Raw genomic sequence first — 17,661 nt, 5'->3', positions numbered from 1 at the left:
CATGTGTTTTAGAGGGTTTAGGGATGCCCTGAAGAGAGCCCATGGATGCCCATGATCAAGCCAGGAGAGGAGCACTGAGGCATAGAATTGGAGAGCTACTTGCTCACAGTGACACAGGGCCTTAGGATCAGACTCCCGGTTGCTGTGGTGGTTGTGGGGAACATGGATAGAGGCAAGCTACTTCTCTAAAAGCAAGAGCAGAGGAAAACCTGAAAACAAAGGAGAGGGGCACTGGGATGGGTAACCTGCCCGGGGTTCAAGGGCTCAGCCTTCTTTCCTGGGGGAGAGTTAGGGTATCTGGATTTGGGGACGGTGGGTGTTCTCTGAGGATTATAGAGCTCATTTTATTTGTAAATTGCCAAGATTCCTGGAAAATGCAATGAGATGCCTATGGGGGGAGGGGACTAACAGGAGGGAGGGAGGGCAAGGGAGTACATTACCTGAGGGATGGAGAACTGGGAGAGGGAGGATGGTTCTCTCAGTTTCCTTGGACCAGCCTATGACCTTGAGCCCCAGGGCCAAGTACTGGGGACAGAAAGAAAGGCCCAACCTTGCAGACCTCAGTGCAGCCCCAGCCTAACCACCCACACCTCCCTCCTCATGACTTAAACCTCCAACCTCTTCCAGCCTCTGGTTAGAGCTCTCCTGAGTTGGCAGGAGGCAACAGGCTGAGCTCCCTACCTCTTCCACCCCAAAGTCCCAGGCCCCTGCTTTCCCTCCCATGAAGATTTGGGCCCAGGTTCCTCAGTCCACCTGCAATGAGACAGCGCCTCTCTAGCAACATGGGAGCAGATTTGTGTGAATTCAAGCATCTCGACCGGCCTCCCTGGGCCACCATGTCCTCCTCTGTACAGAGAGAGTGTCGAGACCCTTCCTGCTTGGACAAATTTTGGGCTAGTCCGAGACTGTCCCGGGCTGGGCTTGGGTGGACCAGGAACTTGGAGGAGATGTGGTGGAGAATGAGGGCAGCTTGACTCATCTGCAGGAGTCTTTCCTCCACAGGATGATCCCCAAGGAACAGAAGGGACCAGATATGGCTGCTGTGGGGGACTTTGCTGGACAAGGTGAGGGGACCCAGCCCTGTGTGTTGCATGCACTGCATCCTCTTATCAATCCCAGACCACAGCCACTTGGGCCTACTGACCCCAAGTGTGGGCAAACAGATACGTGTTCCAGGCCCTGAGGGGTGGGGCCCGTGGAATCTGCCTCCTCGCCTGGGAAGCTTCCAGATGCATTGTTGGGGGAGAGCATCTTGCTCTTATGTCCACACACCCAGGAGCTAAGGTTGAAGGCCCTAGACTGGCCTGGGCACCAGCTGAGTCCTTAGCTCAGGCCCAAATTGAGCTGAGGGCTCTGTTCCCAGCTCCAGTCCTCACTATGGCCCCAAGCTCCTCCAGGACTAGCCCTTGCTCTTTGTCAACATGGCTCCTGGCTTGAGACAAAGGGTGTGGGGACAGTGGGATGGGGGCAAAAGCAGGCTACCCAATCTGACTCCAGCCATTTCACTTAAAAACTGACTCATTCAATGACTAAGTCATCAAAAATACATGCTTATCAACTTTTTAAGGCCTCTCCCGGAACTCTTGGCCTTATATTGGAGTCTATTTGACCTACTTTAGAGCAGTATAAGTATTTTTAAAGTGACTTTGACTTAGTCAGGGGTCTAAAACTTCAATGTGAACCACAGCGAAGTGGCCTTGTTAGTCCAAAATACAAGTTCCCAGCATCTCCCCCAGGGGTTCTTACCCAGCAGGCAGGGTGGAGGGCACATACTAGATTTATACAACTACCCAGGATGACCTGATGTGGGTGGACAGCATCCTAGGCCCATGGCCAAGGCCACTGCTATGCTTTGTCTCCACCAGATTCTGAGAAGTGTTCAATCCTGCCGTGTGACCGTGTGTGTGGGTTGTCCTGTAGCCTATTTTGTGTGTTCTTGACTACTTCTGTCGATGACAGGCATCTTTGTTTTATTCCATGATTTTATGGGTTGAGATATACAAACTTGGGGAGGTATTGATGCTCTAACTAGAAGAATCATTGCATTCACCATCTAGCCCAGACTGGAGATGTGGAACTTGTGGGTCATTGTTAGAATGTTGATTAACCGCTTCAAAACTAAGCTCCCCACTGGAAGATAGCCTTTGTAAAGTCCCAATAAAATGCTGCTACTGTGTGCTGTGCGTCAGATGCTGGGCCAGCACTTTTCTGCTTCGTGTTACACAACCCTCACAACATCTCTGTAAATTAGTTGTTATTATCTCATTTTGCAGATGAAAAAACCGAGGCTCAGAGAAGCTAGATGGTCACACATCTGGCAGGTGGTGCAACTGTGGTTTGACTCCAGAGCTCTTTGTTTCCAGAGCAGTTTCTTTGCTATAGTAGTTCCACAGATAATATATCCACTTGCTAAAATATTCAGACAAGATAGACATGAGTGACTTTGAAAGTGAGAGTTCCTTATAATGGAACCATCTGGAGATAATCACCGTTAACATATTTGTGTAAACCTTCTGTTCGTGTGATACATAATTATATAAACACATACACACGTGGGCTAGATGCCCTTTGGCTGAGAGTTTTTTTCATTTAGCAGTATTATATATGACATCTTTTTAAAATTTATTTATTCATGCGTACTACAACTGGGGTACAGACCAGAGGTGTGGGGGTGGGGGAGTGAGGGGATTCACCAGAGACAGAGTGGGGAGCAGAACAGGCAGATTGACTGAAATACATTGCTGAGGGGAGAAGCGGGCAAGTCAGGAGAGGCCTGCTGCACCATGACATCTTTCTATCCTGGTATGATTTATCCCACCTCCTCCCCTTCCTCACAGCCTTTGCTCCCCCAACATAAAGTATATAATATCTATTTATATGCACTCCCTCTCGGTGGTCATGAAGGCTGGGTCACGTTGGCATCCTTAGGAGTAGAGCAAGTGACTTATAGGTTGTGGGTGCTGCAGTAGCCCAGACTGCCTCTGACACCATGACAGGGCAAGAGGGGGAGTGCAGGGAGGGCCTGGTGAATAGCTGCAAGGGGTTCATCCTTCCCAGGACAAGAGGCACTTCTACTCCTTTGGCTGCTCCCTGCAGAAGGGGGTGGTGATGAATACTTAACCCCCAAGAGGTGTCTTGGCAGCCCCACCACAAGGCTGGCCCCTTGGGTTTCACAGAGATCCCACTGCAGTAAACATCTTGCATATACCATTGGGCATATTTATGTAAACCCCCCACCCCCACCCCAAAGATGAATGTCTAGAAATAGAATAGCTTAGTAAAATAGACTTAAACTGTAACATTTTTAAAAAAGATTTATTTTTTATTTATACAAGAGCTGGGGTACAGGCCAGATGCCTGGGAGGGTGAGAGGATTCATCAGAGACAGAGTGGGGAGCAGAACAAGCAGGTCTACTGAAATACACTGCTGAGGAGAGAAGCAGGCGAGACAGGAGAGGTCTGCTCGCCATGTGGGTTGCTCTGAGGCCGGCCGGGATCGAACCAGAGCTGTAGAGGCTGCGGACAGCTGCACAGCGCTGTGCTCAACCACCTGCACCACCAGGGAGGTCCTAACTGTAACATTTTTTAAAACAGTATTGAACATAGCTCATCTGGGTAGTATTTGAAGATATGATGCCATGGGACTTTTTATTATATATTTAGGTAAAAATAATCTTTGATATTTTTAAGTATTCAGTACAAGTTCTTATTAAAAAAAACCCCTGCAATTTCTAGTCTCCTCCTTCCCCATTCCATAAGTAGTCCATGCTAATATTTGCCACCGTATCTCCTTGCAGATTTTTTAATGAAGATATAAATATATACTGTTCTTTTCATGATAATTTTTTTTTTAAGATTTATTTATTTACTTATACAAGAACCAGGGTACAGGCCAGACATGCAGGAGGGTGAGAAGATTCACCAGAGACAGAATGGGGAGCAGAACAGGCAGACTGACGAAACACACTGCTGAGGGGAGCAGTGGGCGCGACAGGAGAGGTCTGCAGCACCACATGGGACCCTCGCTTGCCAGCCGGGACGGAACCTGTGCTGCAGAGGCTGCGGACAGCTTCACAGTGTGGTGGTGCTCAACCACCTGCACCACCAGAGGAGGCCCATCTTTTCATGATACATCTTAATGTTATTTTTTAAATCCTCATTATTCCCAAAGTTATGTACTCTCTTTTTTACATATTTATTTATTTGTTTTTAACTTAGGTAATATTGGGGTACCCCTATTCATGTATTACCACCACAATGCACCCACCACCCCTTCACACATATCCACCACCACAGGCCCTCATGTTTCTTTTCCTCTTTGTTCTTACTCCCTCATTCCCTTATTCCCAAAGTTAAAGAGCATAAATACAGCATAACATCAGTTGCAGATGCATGATATAATGATTCCATATTTGTACATGTTGCAAAATTATCACCCCAGTAAGTCTAGTTGACATCCATCTCCACTTAAAAAGATTTTTTTTCCTGTGATGAGAAATCTTGAAATCTACTCTCCTAGCACTTTCAAATATGCAGTACAGACAGTGTTATTAACTGTGGGACCATGTTGTGCATTGCACCCCCAGGACTTACTTATTTTATAACAGAAAGTTTGCACCTTTTGACTCCCTTCCCTGGCAACCACCAAGTTGATAAGCATATGCTTATTTTTAAAATATATTAGTGGGATGTTAGAATACATAATCTTCTGAAACTTGCTTTCCACCCTCCTTTTAAACTTCAGTGGATTTCTTTCTGTTCCTAAAATGTAGAAGGTGTTCTCTATATTTTCTGAAAGCCTAATAAAAACCAAACCTTTTTTAAAAAATCCCTGTTGAGGACTCCACTGAATAGAATGAATAGCAGCAGCTGAATGGCCCTTCCTGGTCCACCCACTGCCCCTTCTAGTCTCTTAGAGACTTTGACAACCTCTCTCCACTCTCCTCCAGCCTCCAGCAAACCTCCCCCATCTTCACTCTTAGCTAATGGCCTTGCTTGTTATTTCACCGAGAAAAGTGAAGTAACTAAGAGATCACTGCTGCAAAGTCCTCCTCCACACTGTCCGATCACTTGATCTGTGGCCATAATCTGAGTTTTCCTGCCAAATGTGGTCCATGAGCTCTCCTTGTACCTGGTCTGAGCCAACCCAGATACCTTCCCCTCGCGCCTGCTTCAGAACACTCCTACAGCAAGTCTCCCCTCTCACTATTGCATTATCAGATTTTCTCAGCCACTAAAAAACAAGCTCTTGTTTCACCTTCTTTAGAAATTAAGACAAACAACCCCCTCTTGATCCCACGTCTGCCTCTAGTTATGGTTCTCTCTTTTTCTTTCTTTCTTTTTGACATGTTATTATGCCAATTTCCAAACACACACGTATGAAAGTAAAGAGTACAAGTCTCCAAGACCCCCTTTTTATGCCTGGAGTCCAAAGTAATTCCAAAGAGCATGTCATTTCACCCCCCAAGTACTTCACAAGGGAGCAAAAGTAATATAAAGAACATTTCTTCACATACCACAAAGACAAAATTAGCAATAATGGTTCAAAGTCATCAAATAATCCAGTCCCATGGTCAACTTTCTCCAGTTTTCTAGGTTATTTATTTATTTATTTATACCAGAACCGGGGCACAGGCCAGATGTGTGGGAGGGTGAGAGGATTCATCAGAGGCAGAGCAGGGAAGAGAACAGGTAGAATGACTAAAATACACTGCTGAGGGGAGCAGCGGGTGCGACAGGAGAGGTCTGCCACACCATGTGGGTCTCTCCCCGGCTGGCTGGGATCAAACCTGTGCTGCAGAGGCTGCAGACAACTTCACAGTGTGGCACTCAGCTGCCCGCGTCACCAGGGAGGCCCCTTTTCTAGTTTGTTTTAATGAGAATCCAAATATGAGTTATTGTTTTTATTTGGTGGCTATGTTTCTTAATCTCCTTTAGTATAAAACACTCCTCCTTTTTCCATGTCACTCACTCATTAAAAAAAAAAGAAAATCCAGGCCGGCTGCCCTACATCCTAAATTTGGTTCATCGCTTCCTTGTTGTCTGGTTAAACTTGCTCCTCTGTCCATTTTCTCTTGAACCCTTTCCAGTAGGGCTTTCACACCCAAATGCTCCATAGAAACTGCCTTTGTGGGTTTACCAATAAACCCCTAGTTACTAAATATAAGGCACTTTCCAGTCCCCATCTGACTTGATGGATCAGCAGCACTGGGCATCTTCTCAGAAACACCTTCATCTTTCAAGTTTCAGGACACCACACCCTTTAGATTTTTTTCCCCTACCTTTCTGAATGCTCCTTGTTAATGCTCTCTGTATTTTCTTTTTCCACCTATGCTATTTTTATAACTAATAAAAAGTCACTTAAAAAAAGTAAAAGAACCGTACAGTAAAAAGAAAATTAAAAAGCAAAAGAACTCAGGACTAAGACCTTCTGAAATGTCTTGGAGCAGCTGCCGTGTCCTGCCAGTGACAGTGGCTCACCTTCTGTCTCTCTCTCTCTCTCTCTCTCTCTCTCGATAGATAGATAGACAGGCAGACAGATACATCTATTTATGTCTTATCTCATACCCATGCTTACCTTTAAAAGATATCTAGAATTTGATCCACTATCTAGAATCTCCACCACGATAGCCACACAGCTACATGGGGAAATTGATGGAATAAATACAAATGGCCAAAGACTCTCTAAAATGGTGCTCAGTTTCACTGTCAAATGCATGCAAATTAAACTTGGAGCTATCACTTCTGCCCATGAGACGGGCAAAGATTTCACAAAATGATGACACCGCACGTCAGCAAACGGGGAGATCCCAGCATTTTCATACACGCTGGTCCTAGCTGGGGGTGTGTCCTCACAATGGCCCAAGGGCCCTGAGGGCTTGGCAGTAACCGCCTGCTCTGGCCCCTCCACGCCAGTCCCCCTGTTGAACCTGGGCAAGAAGCTGAGTGTGCCGCAGGACTTGATGTTGGAAGAGCTCTCTCTGCGCAACAGCAACAACCCTGGATCCCTCCTCTTCCAGAAGAGGCAGCGGCGTGTGCAGAAATTCACCTTTGAGTTTGCATCCAGCCAACAGGCGGTAAGCCCTTTGTTGTGCTCAGGGGGGAAACTGAGGGCAAGAGGGCCAGTGTTGAGATGAAAGACAAAAAGTGATCCAGGTGAGGCCCTCTGGCCCCTGGGGCATCCCTCAAACTGAAGCTGGGAAAGTCTGTGACACTTCATGAGGTTGAGCCCCTGCCTTACTGTGTGATCCTAGAAAGTTGTTTGCTCTTTCAACTTCTCTCTCCAGGCACAAAAGCTAAGAGGATAGGATGAGCTGTAGACTGAAGGGCCTCCTCGAGAAAGTGCTGGAGGGTTGTCACTTGCTCTGGGCTGACTTTGCAGCAAGCAGGATTTAGATTAGACTTGAGCTTGATGGAGCTAAAGGAGAAAACGAAGAATGCTTTTTTCTCTTCTTCCCACTGGAAGAAGTCAAGGGCATGGAACAGCAGGCTGGCAGAGAAAGAAGGCAAGAAGTGTTTATCCTGGGGCTTCAAAAGGGCAGCAGGCAGTTTCAGGTTCTTCTAAATGAACTCAGAGGCATTTTCTTCCATACTTCACTCAATTTCTGGGCTAGACAGAAGCAATTGAAAGGGAGCCCTGTAGCAAAATAATAAAAATGACAGAGCACCAACCTTTGCTATGTATCTAAGACAATGTTAGCCAAGCCCTTTTTGTGTATGTCATTTAGTATCATAGAGTCCTGTGAGTTTGATCATCATTATCATTCTGATTTTATAGAGAGGAAACTGAGGCTCAGGGAGGGTAAGTATCTGCCCTGGGTCAATATCACAATAGCAACTAATGTTCAGAGAATTTCTCTGTCCAGGTCACCAGGTTTAGTGCTCTACACTATTAACTCATTCCTGCCTTTCCCCCAACATCACACATATAGAATTTTGTCTTCCACCCTTTTTTTTTGGTGGTTGGAGATCCCAGGTCCCAAGCCCCACTGAGCCTCAGCTATTGATTTGCCTCCTCCTCCCCACCAGATCGTGTCCGGGAGTGGTAACGGGAGCGCCCTGGGGATGGTGGTGACCGGCAGCGAGCAGGTGGGGACGGTGAGTGTGGAGGTAGCCCCGACCTGGGAAGCTCTTGGGGTGGAGCTGGGCAACTAGGACACGGTTTCTGAGCGTGCCCCCTCTACCCAGGCTGCAAATGGACCTGAGGGGCTGAACTGCAGCTCAGAGCTCCAAGTCCACCCGGCCTCCCCTGGAGGCCCTGAGCTTGACCCGTCTGCAGCAGGGCATGTGGAGAGTGGCCCCAGTGCCAGCGCTCTGGCGCCAGGTAAGCGGGATCCCCTGGACTCGGGACCAGGCCTAGGAGACTGGAGGGTGGGCTCAGTTCTAGCAACAGTCTCTCTCTCTCTTTCGCTTTCTTACACACACATACACATACACACAAACACAGGCGCAGGGCGGTGCCCCTAGGAACCCATCATCTCACAAGTGGCCAGAAACCAACAAAGACAACTCGAATCTGTGCCCTAAACAGCAAGTCCCTAAACCCATCCTCCTTGTTTCTTGGGATGAGCATAGTCCTCTTTGCTGGAGCAACTTTGGCATCCTCTACCCCACCCCCACACTCCCCTTTCCCAGCTTGGGTCTTGGCTACCCAAGGACATCTGCCAGCTGGGCCCCAAGAGCACCTCGACCACTTCCATGCACCCCGCTCTGTGCTTAGGCTATGCAGAACCCCTGAAGAGTGTTCCGCCGGAGAAGTTCAACCACACGGCCATCCCCAAGGGCTACCGCTGCCCGTGGCAGGAATCTGGCAGCACCTGGGTCCACCAGAGCCTTGGCCGAAGTCACACACCCCGCCTGGTGGAGTATCGAAATTTCAACAAGTAAGGTGACAGGCTTGGGAGAGATGGGAAGGGCCAGGGAGCCAGGCTTGCAGGTCAGTACCTGGGTTCCTTGAGCTGTGCCCAGGGCATGTAAGGAGCCCAGGACTCTGGGCTCCTTGTCAAGGGCCCAACTGCTTGAAATGGACTCTGCATAGTAAGCACTCAGTAAATGCACAGGGAAGAAGTGTTGGGAAGTACTGCACATCTTGCTGCATCTTCCCCACAATAAGGTGGGGCAGGCGCTACAATTTTTCCCTTTCTGCAGCTGAAGAGCAAAGTTCATGCATACCAACACCTGCCCAGAGTCACAAAGCAAACGCACCACAGCACAAGTCCTTGCTTGTCTGACCAAGACCCAGTTCCTTATTCTCCATCACTGCTGTGTGCCTCTTTCATGGATGGAAAGGTACACATCCTTCCTTGCCCCCTACCCCCACCTCTCACCAGCCCTAGGACAGCTGGGTCTTCTCATTATTTTCAACAATGGAAGGAGCCTCTGAACTGGCTTTGAGGTTCTACCAAAGTGGGGTGTGAGTGAGAAATGGTGGACACCAGGAGCGAGAGCCACAGAGGAGTAACTTACACTGTTCAGAGCATGAGGTCTCAATGTGGGCTGAGATGCAGACTTCACGCCTGGCTGTGTGACCTTGGCAAGTTACTTAACCTTTCTGAACCTCTATTTCCCCATCTGTAAAATGAGTCTATTATAGTGCCTACTTCCTCAGATGACTATGAGAATGGCATGAGAAGCCATTGGCAAAGTTTCTAGCAAGGAATAAGCTCCCAATAAAAATGACTGAGTGTTATTGTGATTATTTACAGGCCGAGATGATGATTAGAAAAGCTAACAGGAGAGAACTTGAGAGGGATAAATTTAACACTGTCCCCCATGGACTTGAAACAAATCATAGAAGTCAAGACAGGAGTTTGGCATGAGAGGAAGGCCCCAGACTAGGGAGACATTTCAACTGCAATTGGCTTCCTTGTCTGATGCTATTTCTGAAAAATGCTCCTCTGGCTTGGGCTGCAGTCAGTGAGAAAGCGGAGGGTCCACAGAAAGGAGGCCGCAGTCCAGCTCTTTTGGCATCTGCTCAGACCACACGAGATGCTGGTGTCTGACAGAGAGACAGATGGGTGCCAAGGCCTGGCTGTGTCTGGAGACCAGACCCTCTGAGGGAGGGCTGAGGGAATTGAAGATGATTGGCCTTGACAAGAGACTCTCAGAAGGGATGGAGAGTTGTGATTTTCTGAGGAAGGCCTTGGTGAGAGGAACTGGGCCTAACAGGCCCCATGTGAGCCACGAGCCATTGGCAGGCATCTGGGGTTCTCACTAGGCAAGTTCTCTCTCCTCCTGAGACCCTTAGACCCTGCCTGCGAGCTATTAAACTCTCAGCAGACATTCAGTCATGACAGCCAGCTTCCAGGCTGACCAGCTCAGGTCTCAGCCGCCACCCATCTCCTCCCTCAGGTATCACAGGTTAAGGGCCATCCCTCCAAGAGGAGAGAATTAGGGACTCTGAACCCAGATCCCTTCCGGGACAGGAGGGGCAACTGAGGCATAGAGAGGAGGAGCAACAGTGTTGGTGGCCAAGTTGCGCTGAGAATCCAGGACTCTGGGCTCCTTGTCAAGGGCCCAACTGTGAGGCCGACTTGGCTTGGAAACTGCCCAGCAGGTTCTCATGGGGCCTGGCTGTGGCTGCCACCTCTGGGGTGGTCCAGGCAGAAATGTTTTCCGGTCTGGGATGCAGGCCCTGGCCCGACGTTCGCCTTCCCACCCCTGGAGCAGGCACTCCCCTCTTCCCACTGGTCATTGACTGTGGAGAAGAAAGTGTATGAACAATGCTTACTATTCTTCTTTAAATTAAAAAATAGTTTTAAGGTTTATATTTTGAAAAATCAAACAACGAGATAACTACAGATAAAGGTAGGGACGCTTTGCTTACCATCCTCCAGTCCCAGTTCCATACCCAAAGCCATCACTGTTCTCAGGTGTGTGTACATTTTCAGAACAATTTCTGTGGGTGGTTACATACCTCTAAGGGCAGGGCATTATTTGTGTGTATATTTTAATACTTTGCATCACTTTCAATACTTTGCTTGCTTCATTCACTCAATATTATGCATTTGAAATCTACCCTACTTAATACATGCAGAGATTTTATCCCTTTTTTGTTCCTGTATAATATTCCACCATATGACTATACATCTATCTGCTCTATTCCTCTGTCGATGGCCATTGATTGTCTCTAGTTTAACACTAATGCACTGCTCATGTCTGCTTCCTCGTACACAAATGTTTGTGCTTCCCTAGACCGAGTACTTACAGGTAGGGTTGCTGGTTGACAGTTTACACATTTTCAGGTTAAAAGATCCTGCCAAATTGTCCTGCAAGTAGCAGCACCAATTACCCTCCAATATGAGTGAAATTTTGCCCTAACCACCTCACCGAGTCTTCCCCATTTTCAGGTTATTTCTTCTTGCCAGTCCTATGGGTAAGAAATTGCATGTCTCTGTTGTAATCTGCATTTTCCTGATTCTCAGTGTTCTTTCTAATCTTCCCTTCTGTCTCAAGTTTGTGGGTATACTGTCCTCTTGATGACAAAAGGAAGGAAAAACCATTTTCCAACTCTACTCTTTTCTGGAGCTGAGTTAAGAGGAAGCTCGAGTTTTGCCTAGGACAGCCAGTTCTAACTTGGGAAACATCACTCCTGTTCCTAAGCAACATGTTATCTGGACTGGAGGCAGGCTGGGAGAAACCTTCAAGATAGTACAGAATCTTATTGTGTAAAGGGGGAAACGGAGGCCCAAAGAGAGGCACTCCACATGGTGACCTGCATGCCAGTGTTGGGCATCCCTTTCCCATAGCCCACCTCTCCACTGCCCTTCTCTCCCTAGGACACCAGTGCCCTTTGGAGGATCTCTGGTGGGAGAGACCATCCCCAGGACAGGGACCCTCTTCTTGCCGGAGTTCACCAGTGGCTTGGAACTCCTCCGCCTCAGACCCAACTTCAACAGAGTGGCCCAGGGTTGGGTCCGCAACCTTCCAGAGTCTGAGGAGCTGTAGCTCCTGCCTGAATCTTTGATTCCCTGACCTGGAGTCTGGGTAACACCAGAAACCAAAACTTGTGGATATCACTTCACAGTTTATGAAGGGCTTTCAGGCACAAAATCATATTGCAAATGACCTCAAAGGTCACAATGTTCAGTAGTCCCCAAGTGTGGGTATGCTGCAGAATTACCTGGGACACTGCTCCTAGCACAGATTTCTAGCTTGTCCCCGACTTGTAGCATCAGAATATCTGGGGCTGAGGGCTCTCTATGCCTAGTCCATAGGCCCAGGTGATCCCATTGTAACTTGTCGCTGGTTTGTATCTTTAGGAATTCAAACCACATCCTCCCTGCTCCTCTACTCCAGCTTACACTCCCCGATGATGGCAAGCAGCCCATCTAGCTATGAATAATACTGATAATTAGAAAGGTTTTCCTTTTACTGAGATGAAGTCAGACCTTGTCTCTTCTTGCTGTAAACATTTACTTGTACTTACTTTATACTAGTTGCTGTGTCAGCCCCAGAGAGTGTGTGGTGAGTAGGCCCAGGCCCTGATCTGGATGAGGAAGACAGTAGGGAAGACAGACTTGTAAAGCAGTAGATCATCGCATTTTCCCTGTATGCTAACTGACAACTGAGGAACAAAGCACCAGGAGGCAGTGGGCTAGCCCAGGGCATGGGGTGGAGTTATTGGAAGCCTCACAGAGGATTTGAGCAGGAAGAGGGGGTGATGAAGAGGGTGGGCCAGCATGTGCCAAGGCACAGAGTTGTCGTAGGTGTGGGGTGTTCTGAGAAGGAGGGTTTTATTAGAGGACCTGGTGAGGGCTAGAGTAGGTTGGGCTTTGCTAAGGAAATGGGTAGTGAGTTTAACCCAGGGAGTGTTGGTCTCTCTGCTTGTTTTGTGGGGCACAGATTGGAGAGAATTAAGGCTGGAAGGCAGGAAACCTACACAAATAAGTCCTGAACTAGGGAGGTGACCATGGGGCTGGAAAGAAAGGCACCTCTTTGAGCACCTTACAGGACAGGTGCAAAGGGAGGACTTACAAGGAGTCCTTTCTTCCTACCCCTACTCTCCATCTTATGTGGGTATTGGGGTAGATCCATCCTAGTCCCTACCAAGAGTAGTTTGAGGCTGTACTCTGGTTCATTAGGTAAAGGAGAAATAAGAATGCCCCTTAGTTCAAGTGGTGATGATGTTGATGATGATGGTAGTGATGATGGTGATGATGATGGTGATGACAATGGTGATGGCTGCTTTTTATTAGGAGCCTCAGTGCTTGGGCTGGTCATAGTTCTTCTACATATCCTAGTTCTAATTTCCAGTACAACACCTAGAGAAAGGTGGATTTCCATAAGCACTGGATACACAGGCTCAGAAAGGGATATGACTTGTCCAGAACAGAACCAAAATGGGAATCTGTCTACTTCCAGTGGGCATCTTTTTTCACTGTGCTGGTGGCCAAGCCAGATCCCATACACTACAGAATCACCGAGTTTTAGTATCCTGCTTAGAGTTTAGCTGTTAAGAAATCAGGCAGGGGATCAAGCTGGATGGATGATTTCTAACTGCCACTGCTAACCATGGAAGCTGAGCAAGTCACTTCTCACCTGTGGGCCTCTGTTTCCCCACCTGTAAGATGAAGACAAAGAAGGGCCTCCCTGGTGGTGCAAGAGGTTAAGATGCAAAGTATGAAGCTGTTCGCAGCCTCTGCAGCATGAGTTCAATCCCCGGCCAGCCAGGGAGAAACCCACATGGCACAGCAGACCTCTCCTGTCTTGCCCGCTGCTCCCCTCAGCAGTGTACTTCAGTGGATCTGCCTGTCCTGTTCCCCACTCTGTCTCTGGTGAATCCTCTCACCCCCCGCACCTCTGGCCTGTACCCCGGCTCTTATATGCATAAATAAATAAATCTTAAAAAAAAAAAAAGATGAAGACAAACAAATGTCCCTCAGTAGGGTTGTGAGCACAGTGATGACTCATACATAGTAAGTGCTCGATCATGATTAAACGCAACAACTGCCCTTGACTGGAAAAGATTTCCCAGTGGATGTGGCTTGATAAGCAAACTGTCGGATGTCACTGGAATAGTGAAAGAGAAGTCTTAAGGAAAGTCCTTGGTCTCTGTAGGGTTCCTTTCAGCCATGAGTCACCCTCGTCCCCCATGCCCTCTCTGTCTCCTCCTTGCCTCCCTCTCCAGGGGTGACGAGAAGGTCAGGAATCCCAGGGTACAGGGGATTGAAGTTGCCTTTTCCTTTTGGTTCCACTGTGCCCCACACAGTCTTAAGGGGTCATCAGCCTGACTCTTAAAATTGCTTGCAGTTGATGTGTAGTCTTTCATTTGGAGACTGCCTTTCAAAGTCACGTTTCCCTGGTCTGCAAACTCCCCGTTAAAGTGTCTGAAACAGAAGAGAGAACTTGGACTGTCTTGGGTTGGCCTTGCTTTGCTCTGGAGGATAATGGTGGCCACCAGGTACAGAAGAAGAAACCTGGGAGGGAGCCTGCTGTGCCCTAAAGCAGGGCCTCCAGCCTTTCTTCTTCTGATAATGTGACTTTGGCTGATGTTGTTAAAAAATGCTTATTGAAAAATTTTAAAAAATAATAAATGAACTAAAATCGGAAAGTGTCCACATAGCTCCTTCCATGCGCATGCATAACCTTCCCACCTTCCTGTGCTCTGCCCATCCCCACATGCCAGAGTCACTACTAACAACATCTTAGTCCTTCTAGACTGATAAGGTCTCCTGTTAATAGTATTGTACCAATGCAAATTTCTTAGTTTTGACAAATACACTATGGCCCTGTAAGACGTTAACACTAATGCAGGGGTGGTTGGGGCAGGAGGATGGGGTGCCAGGGTAGGTTGGAATGGCCACCCACCTCCCGGGCTCTAAGACAAGAGAGCCATTAAAAAGCCCCAAAAGGCCAAAAGGCCAAAAAATAAAACAAGGGCTGTAGTAATAAACACCCACACAGTACGGGCCTATGGGCTATAGCTGAACAAAGGGGACAGTGCCCGCTAAGAGGGCAGATCACTGTTTGTGCGTTCTCACCCACATGCACAATTTCATGAGACCTCAGGCTCTGTGAACAGCTATGGAATTTATTTTACAAACGGGATAAAGTGCTTACTGTAGCCACTGGTGGCCAGCTGTCTCACCCAGATAGGGTCCACAAGTGCAAGCAGAGTACCAGTCACCAGGAGTGCTGGACAGCACTGGCCAGTAGCGATCGTCACTACTGGTCCCGCTGAGGTGGCATCAGAGACACCAAGCGTTAACAGCTTTTGTGACACAAGGCACGGGGCCTTTGGTGTTCATTTCAGGTGATGTCAGAGCCAGGACTGGAGGCCCAATCTCTGACAAAACTCTTTGGCTTTTCTTTCTCAGAGGTGAGCTGTTGGATGCTTCATTTTTCCCCCTTCTTTCAGTTTCTGGTCCTTCTTCTTTTTCTGAGGCCCGAATGGAGTTTTCCCCTTCTTTCTTCAGAGGCTGGAACAGTCTGTTCTTTTTCAGTTCCTCTGACCCTGGGCTATATTCTCTTTCAAGGTGCCACACCCATAGGTCTGATTGGAACATTTTTTAATCCTGTGGCTGATTGGACCATTTAACACCAATCGGCTTATAGCTCACACCTGATTGGTCTACTCCACAATCCAGGAATAAAAGGGCCATTGCTATGCTCTGAGGAGCAACTGCCCCAACTGACTTGTGGTGGAGCAGCAGGGTGAGAGAACACCACTGCTGCTGCCGGCTCCCACCGCTGAGTGGCTCCTGTTGCTGAGGTGGCTGGATTCTGGTAATAGAAACATCACAATGAAATGTCATGTGGTAGCCTGGATTGGATTCTGGGACAGAAAAAGAATATTGGGGGTGGGGGAAGAAGGAAGGGAATGGTGAAATCAATGTAAAGTTGAGTTAATAGTATTGTACCAATGTTAATTTCTTAGTTTTGACAGATATACTATAGCCATGTAAGATGTTAACACTAGGAGAAGCTGGATGAAGAGTATACAAAAATTCCCTGCATCAACTTTGCAACTTTTCTGTAAATACAAATTATTCAAAAATAAAAAGTTTTAAAATTAGCATTTTGGCTGGAACTGCCATCTTCCAGTAAGTTGCCAAAATGATCAACACAAAGGGAAAGAGGAGAGACAACCTCTATATGTTCTCTAGGCCTTTTAGACAACATGGAGCTGCTCCTCTGGCCACATACATGGGAATCTACAAGAAAGGTAGACATCAAGGGGATGGGCACTATTCAAACAGGAATGCCCCAAATATGTTACCATGGCAACACTGGAAGAGTCTATAATGTTACCCAGCATGCAGTTGGCATTGTTGTAAACAAACAAGAGCAAGATTCTTGCCAAATGTTTGTATTGAGCACATTAGGCACTCTGAGGGCAGAGATGGCTTCCTGAAATGTGTGAAAGAAAATTATCATAAAAAAGAAGCCAATGAGGGGCCTCCCTGGTGGCGCAGCGGTTGAGCTGTCTGCAGCCTCTGCAGCACTGGTTCGATTCCCGGCTGCTCCCCGCCACCGGAGGAGGGTCCCATATGGCGCACAGACCTCTCCTGCCGCCCGCTGCTCCCCTCAGCAGTGTGCTTCGTCAGTCTACCTGTTCTGCTCCCCGCTCTGTCTCTGGTGAATTCTCTCACCCTCCCGTGCTTCTGACTGTACCCAGTGCTTGTATAAATAAATAAATAAATCTTTAAAAAAAAAAAAAAGCCAATGAGCAAGGTGTTTGGGTTCAACTGAAATGCCAGCCTGTTACACCCAGAGGACTGAACTTCCTGAGAACCTGTGGAGAGGAGCCTGAGCTGCTGGAACCCGTTCCCTACGAATTCGTGGCATGATGGGTGAGAAGAAAAAGATCTCTGGACTATAAATGCTTTTAAATTAAAGAAAGAAGAAAAAATCCCTCAGAGATCCAGATGGCTTCACCGGTGAATTATATCAGATAGTTAAGGGGAAAATAATAACAATGTCACCCAAACACTTCTAAAGTACAGAGGAAGAGGTAATGGAGGAATTTAGCATATCGATCCCAAACATATAAGGCCAGAAGAAAGCTGACAAAGATGTTACAGAAAATTCAAAACTAATATGTCTTATGTACATAGATACAAACAATAAATTTATATATATGAACAAATATACATGCATTAATATATGATTCATATATATATATATGGCACATTGGGATTGTATTGGATTATATGATGTCAAGAGGGTGAAGAGAATTGAAAGGTACAGTCTTTTAATGTGCAGCATGGTGCCAGCCTGTGAATGTCTCTCTCTCTCTCTCTCTCTCTCTCCTCTTTCTCTTTCTCCCTCCTTGTCTTTTTTCTCATAATAAATCCTGTTATTATTGTTTCACATCATGTCAGCTTTTGGGTCACATCCTATTTATACAAGTGAGGACCCACCCATCAGGTCACCCCCTGTGTTTGCTCAGTTTTAGTTTCACTCATTTGTGGAGTATAGAGAAACAAAACAGAGAAACAGGCAACCAAACCAAAACTAGCTCTAGACTGTGGAGTTGAGGATACCAATGGGGAAAGGTAGCAGGGGAAGCAAAGGGGGAGGGGGCCCAATGGACTATGGTGGAAGACTATGGGTGCCTTGGAGGTGGGTGTGGTGTGATAACACACATCTGAAGAGGCATGAACTTGTACCTCTGAATCATATATAGTTGTAAGCCAATACTTCCTCAAAAAAAGCTCT

General features: G+C 47.3%; 1 protein-coding gene across 1 annotated transcript; it reads left to right on the top strand.

The window, feature by feature from the left end:
• The first annotated feature begins 941 nt into the window (after nucleotides 1–941).
• MYOZ3 (myozenin 3) lies at nucleotides 942–11,946 on the top strand. The gene is made up of 6 exons (XM_037508203.2): nucleotides 942–1,064; nucleotides 6,916–7,076; nucleotides 8,029–8,103; nucleotides 8,188–8,323; nucleotides 8,720–8,882; nucleotides 11,778–11,946. The coding sequence occupies exons 1-6, from the start codon at nucleotides 1,004–1,006 to the stop codon at nucleotides 11,944–11,946; spliced, it is 765 nt and encodes a 254-aa protein (XP_037364100.1). The 5' UTR covers nucleotides 942–1,003.
• Nucleotides 11,947–17,661: the final 5,715 nt, after the last annotated feature.

The sequence above is a fragment of the Talpa occidentalis genome, unplaced genomic scaffold (genome assembly GCF_014898055.3).
Source record: "Talpa occidentalis isolate TD23 unplaced genomic scaffold, MPIMG_talOcc4v2.1 talOcc4.13, whole genome shotgun sequence".
Lineage (NCBI taxonomy): Eukaryota > Metazoa > Chordata > Mammalia > Eulipotyphla > Talpidae > Talpa > Talpa occidentalis.
The sequence above is the reverse complement of the archived record's forward strand: the minus strand, read 5'-3'. Positions and strand labels throughout refer to the sequence as shown.

Coding starts and splice junctions, on each gene's coding strand:
- MYOZ3 (XM_037508203.2), top strand. CDS start 1,004: ATGATCCCCAAGGAACAGAAGGGACCAGATATGGCTGCTGTGGGGGAC. Junction 8,104..8,187: donor AGCAGGTGGGGACGGTGAGT/GTGGAGGTAGCC, acceptor CCCTCTACCCAG/GCTGCAAATGGACCTGAGGG. Junction 8,883..11,777: donor GAGTATCGAAATTTCAACAA/GTAAGGTGACAG, acceptor TTCTCTCCCTAG/GACACCAGTGCCCTTTGGAG.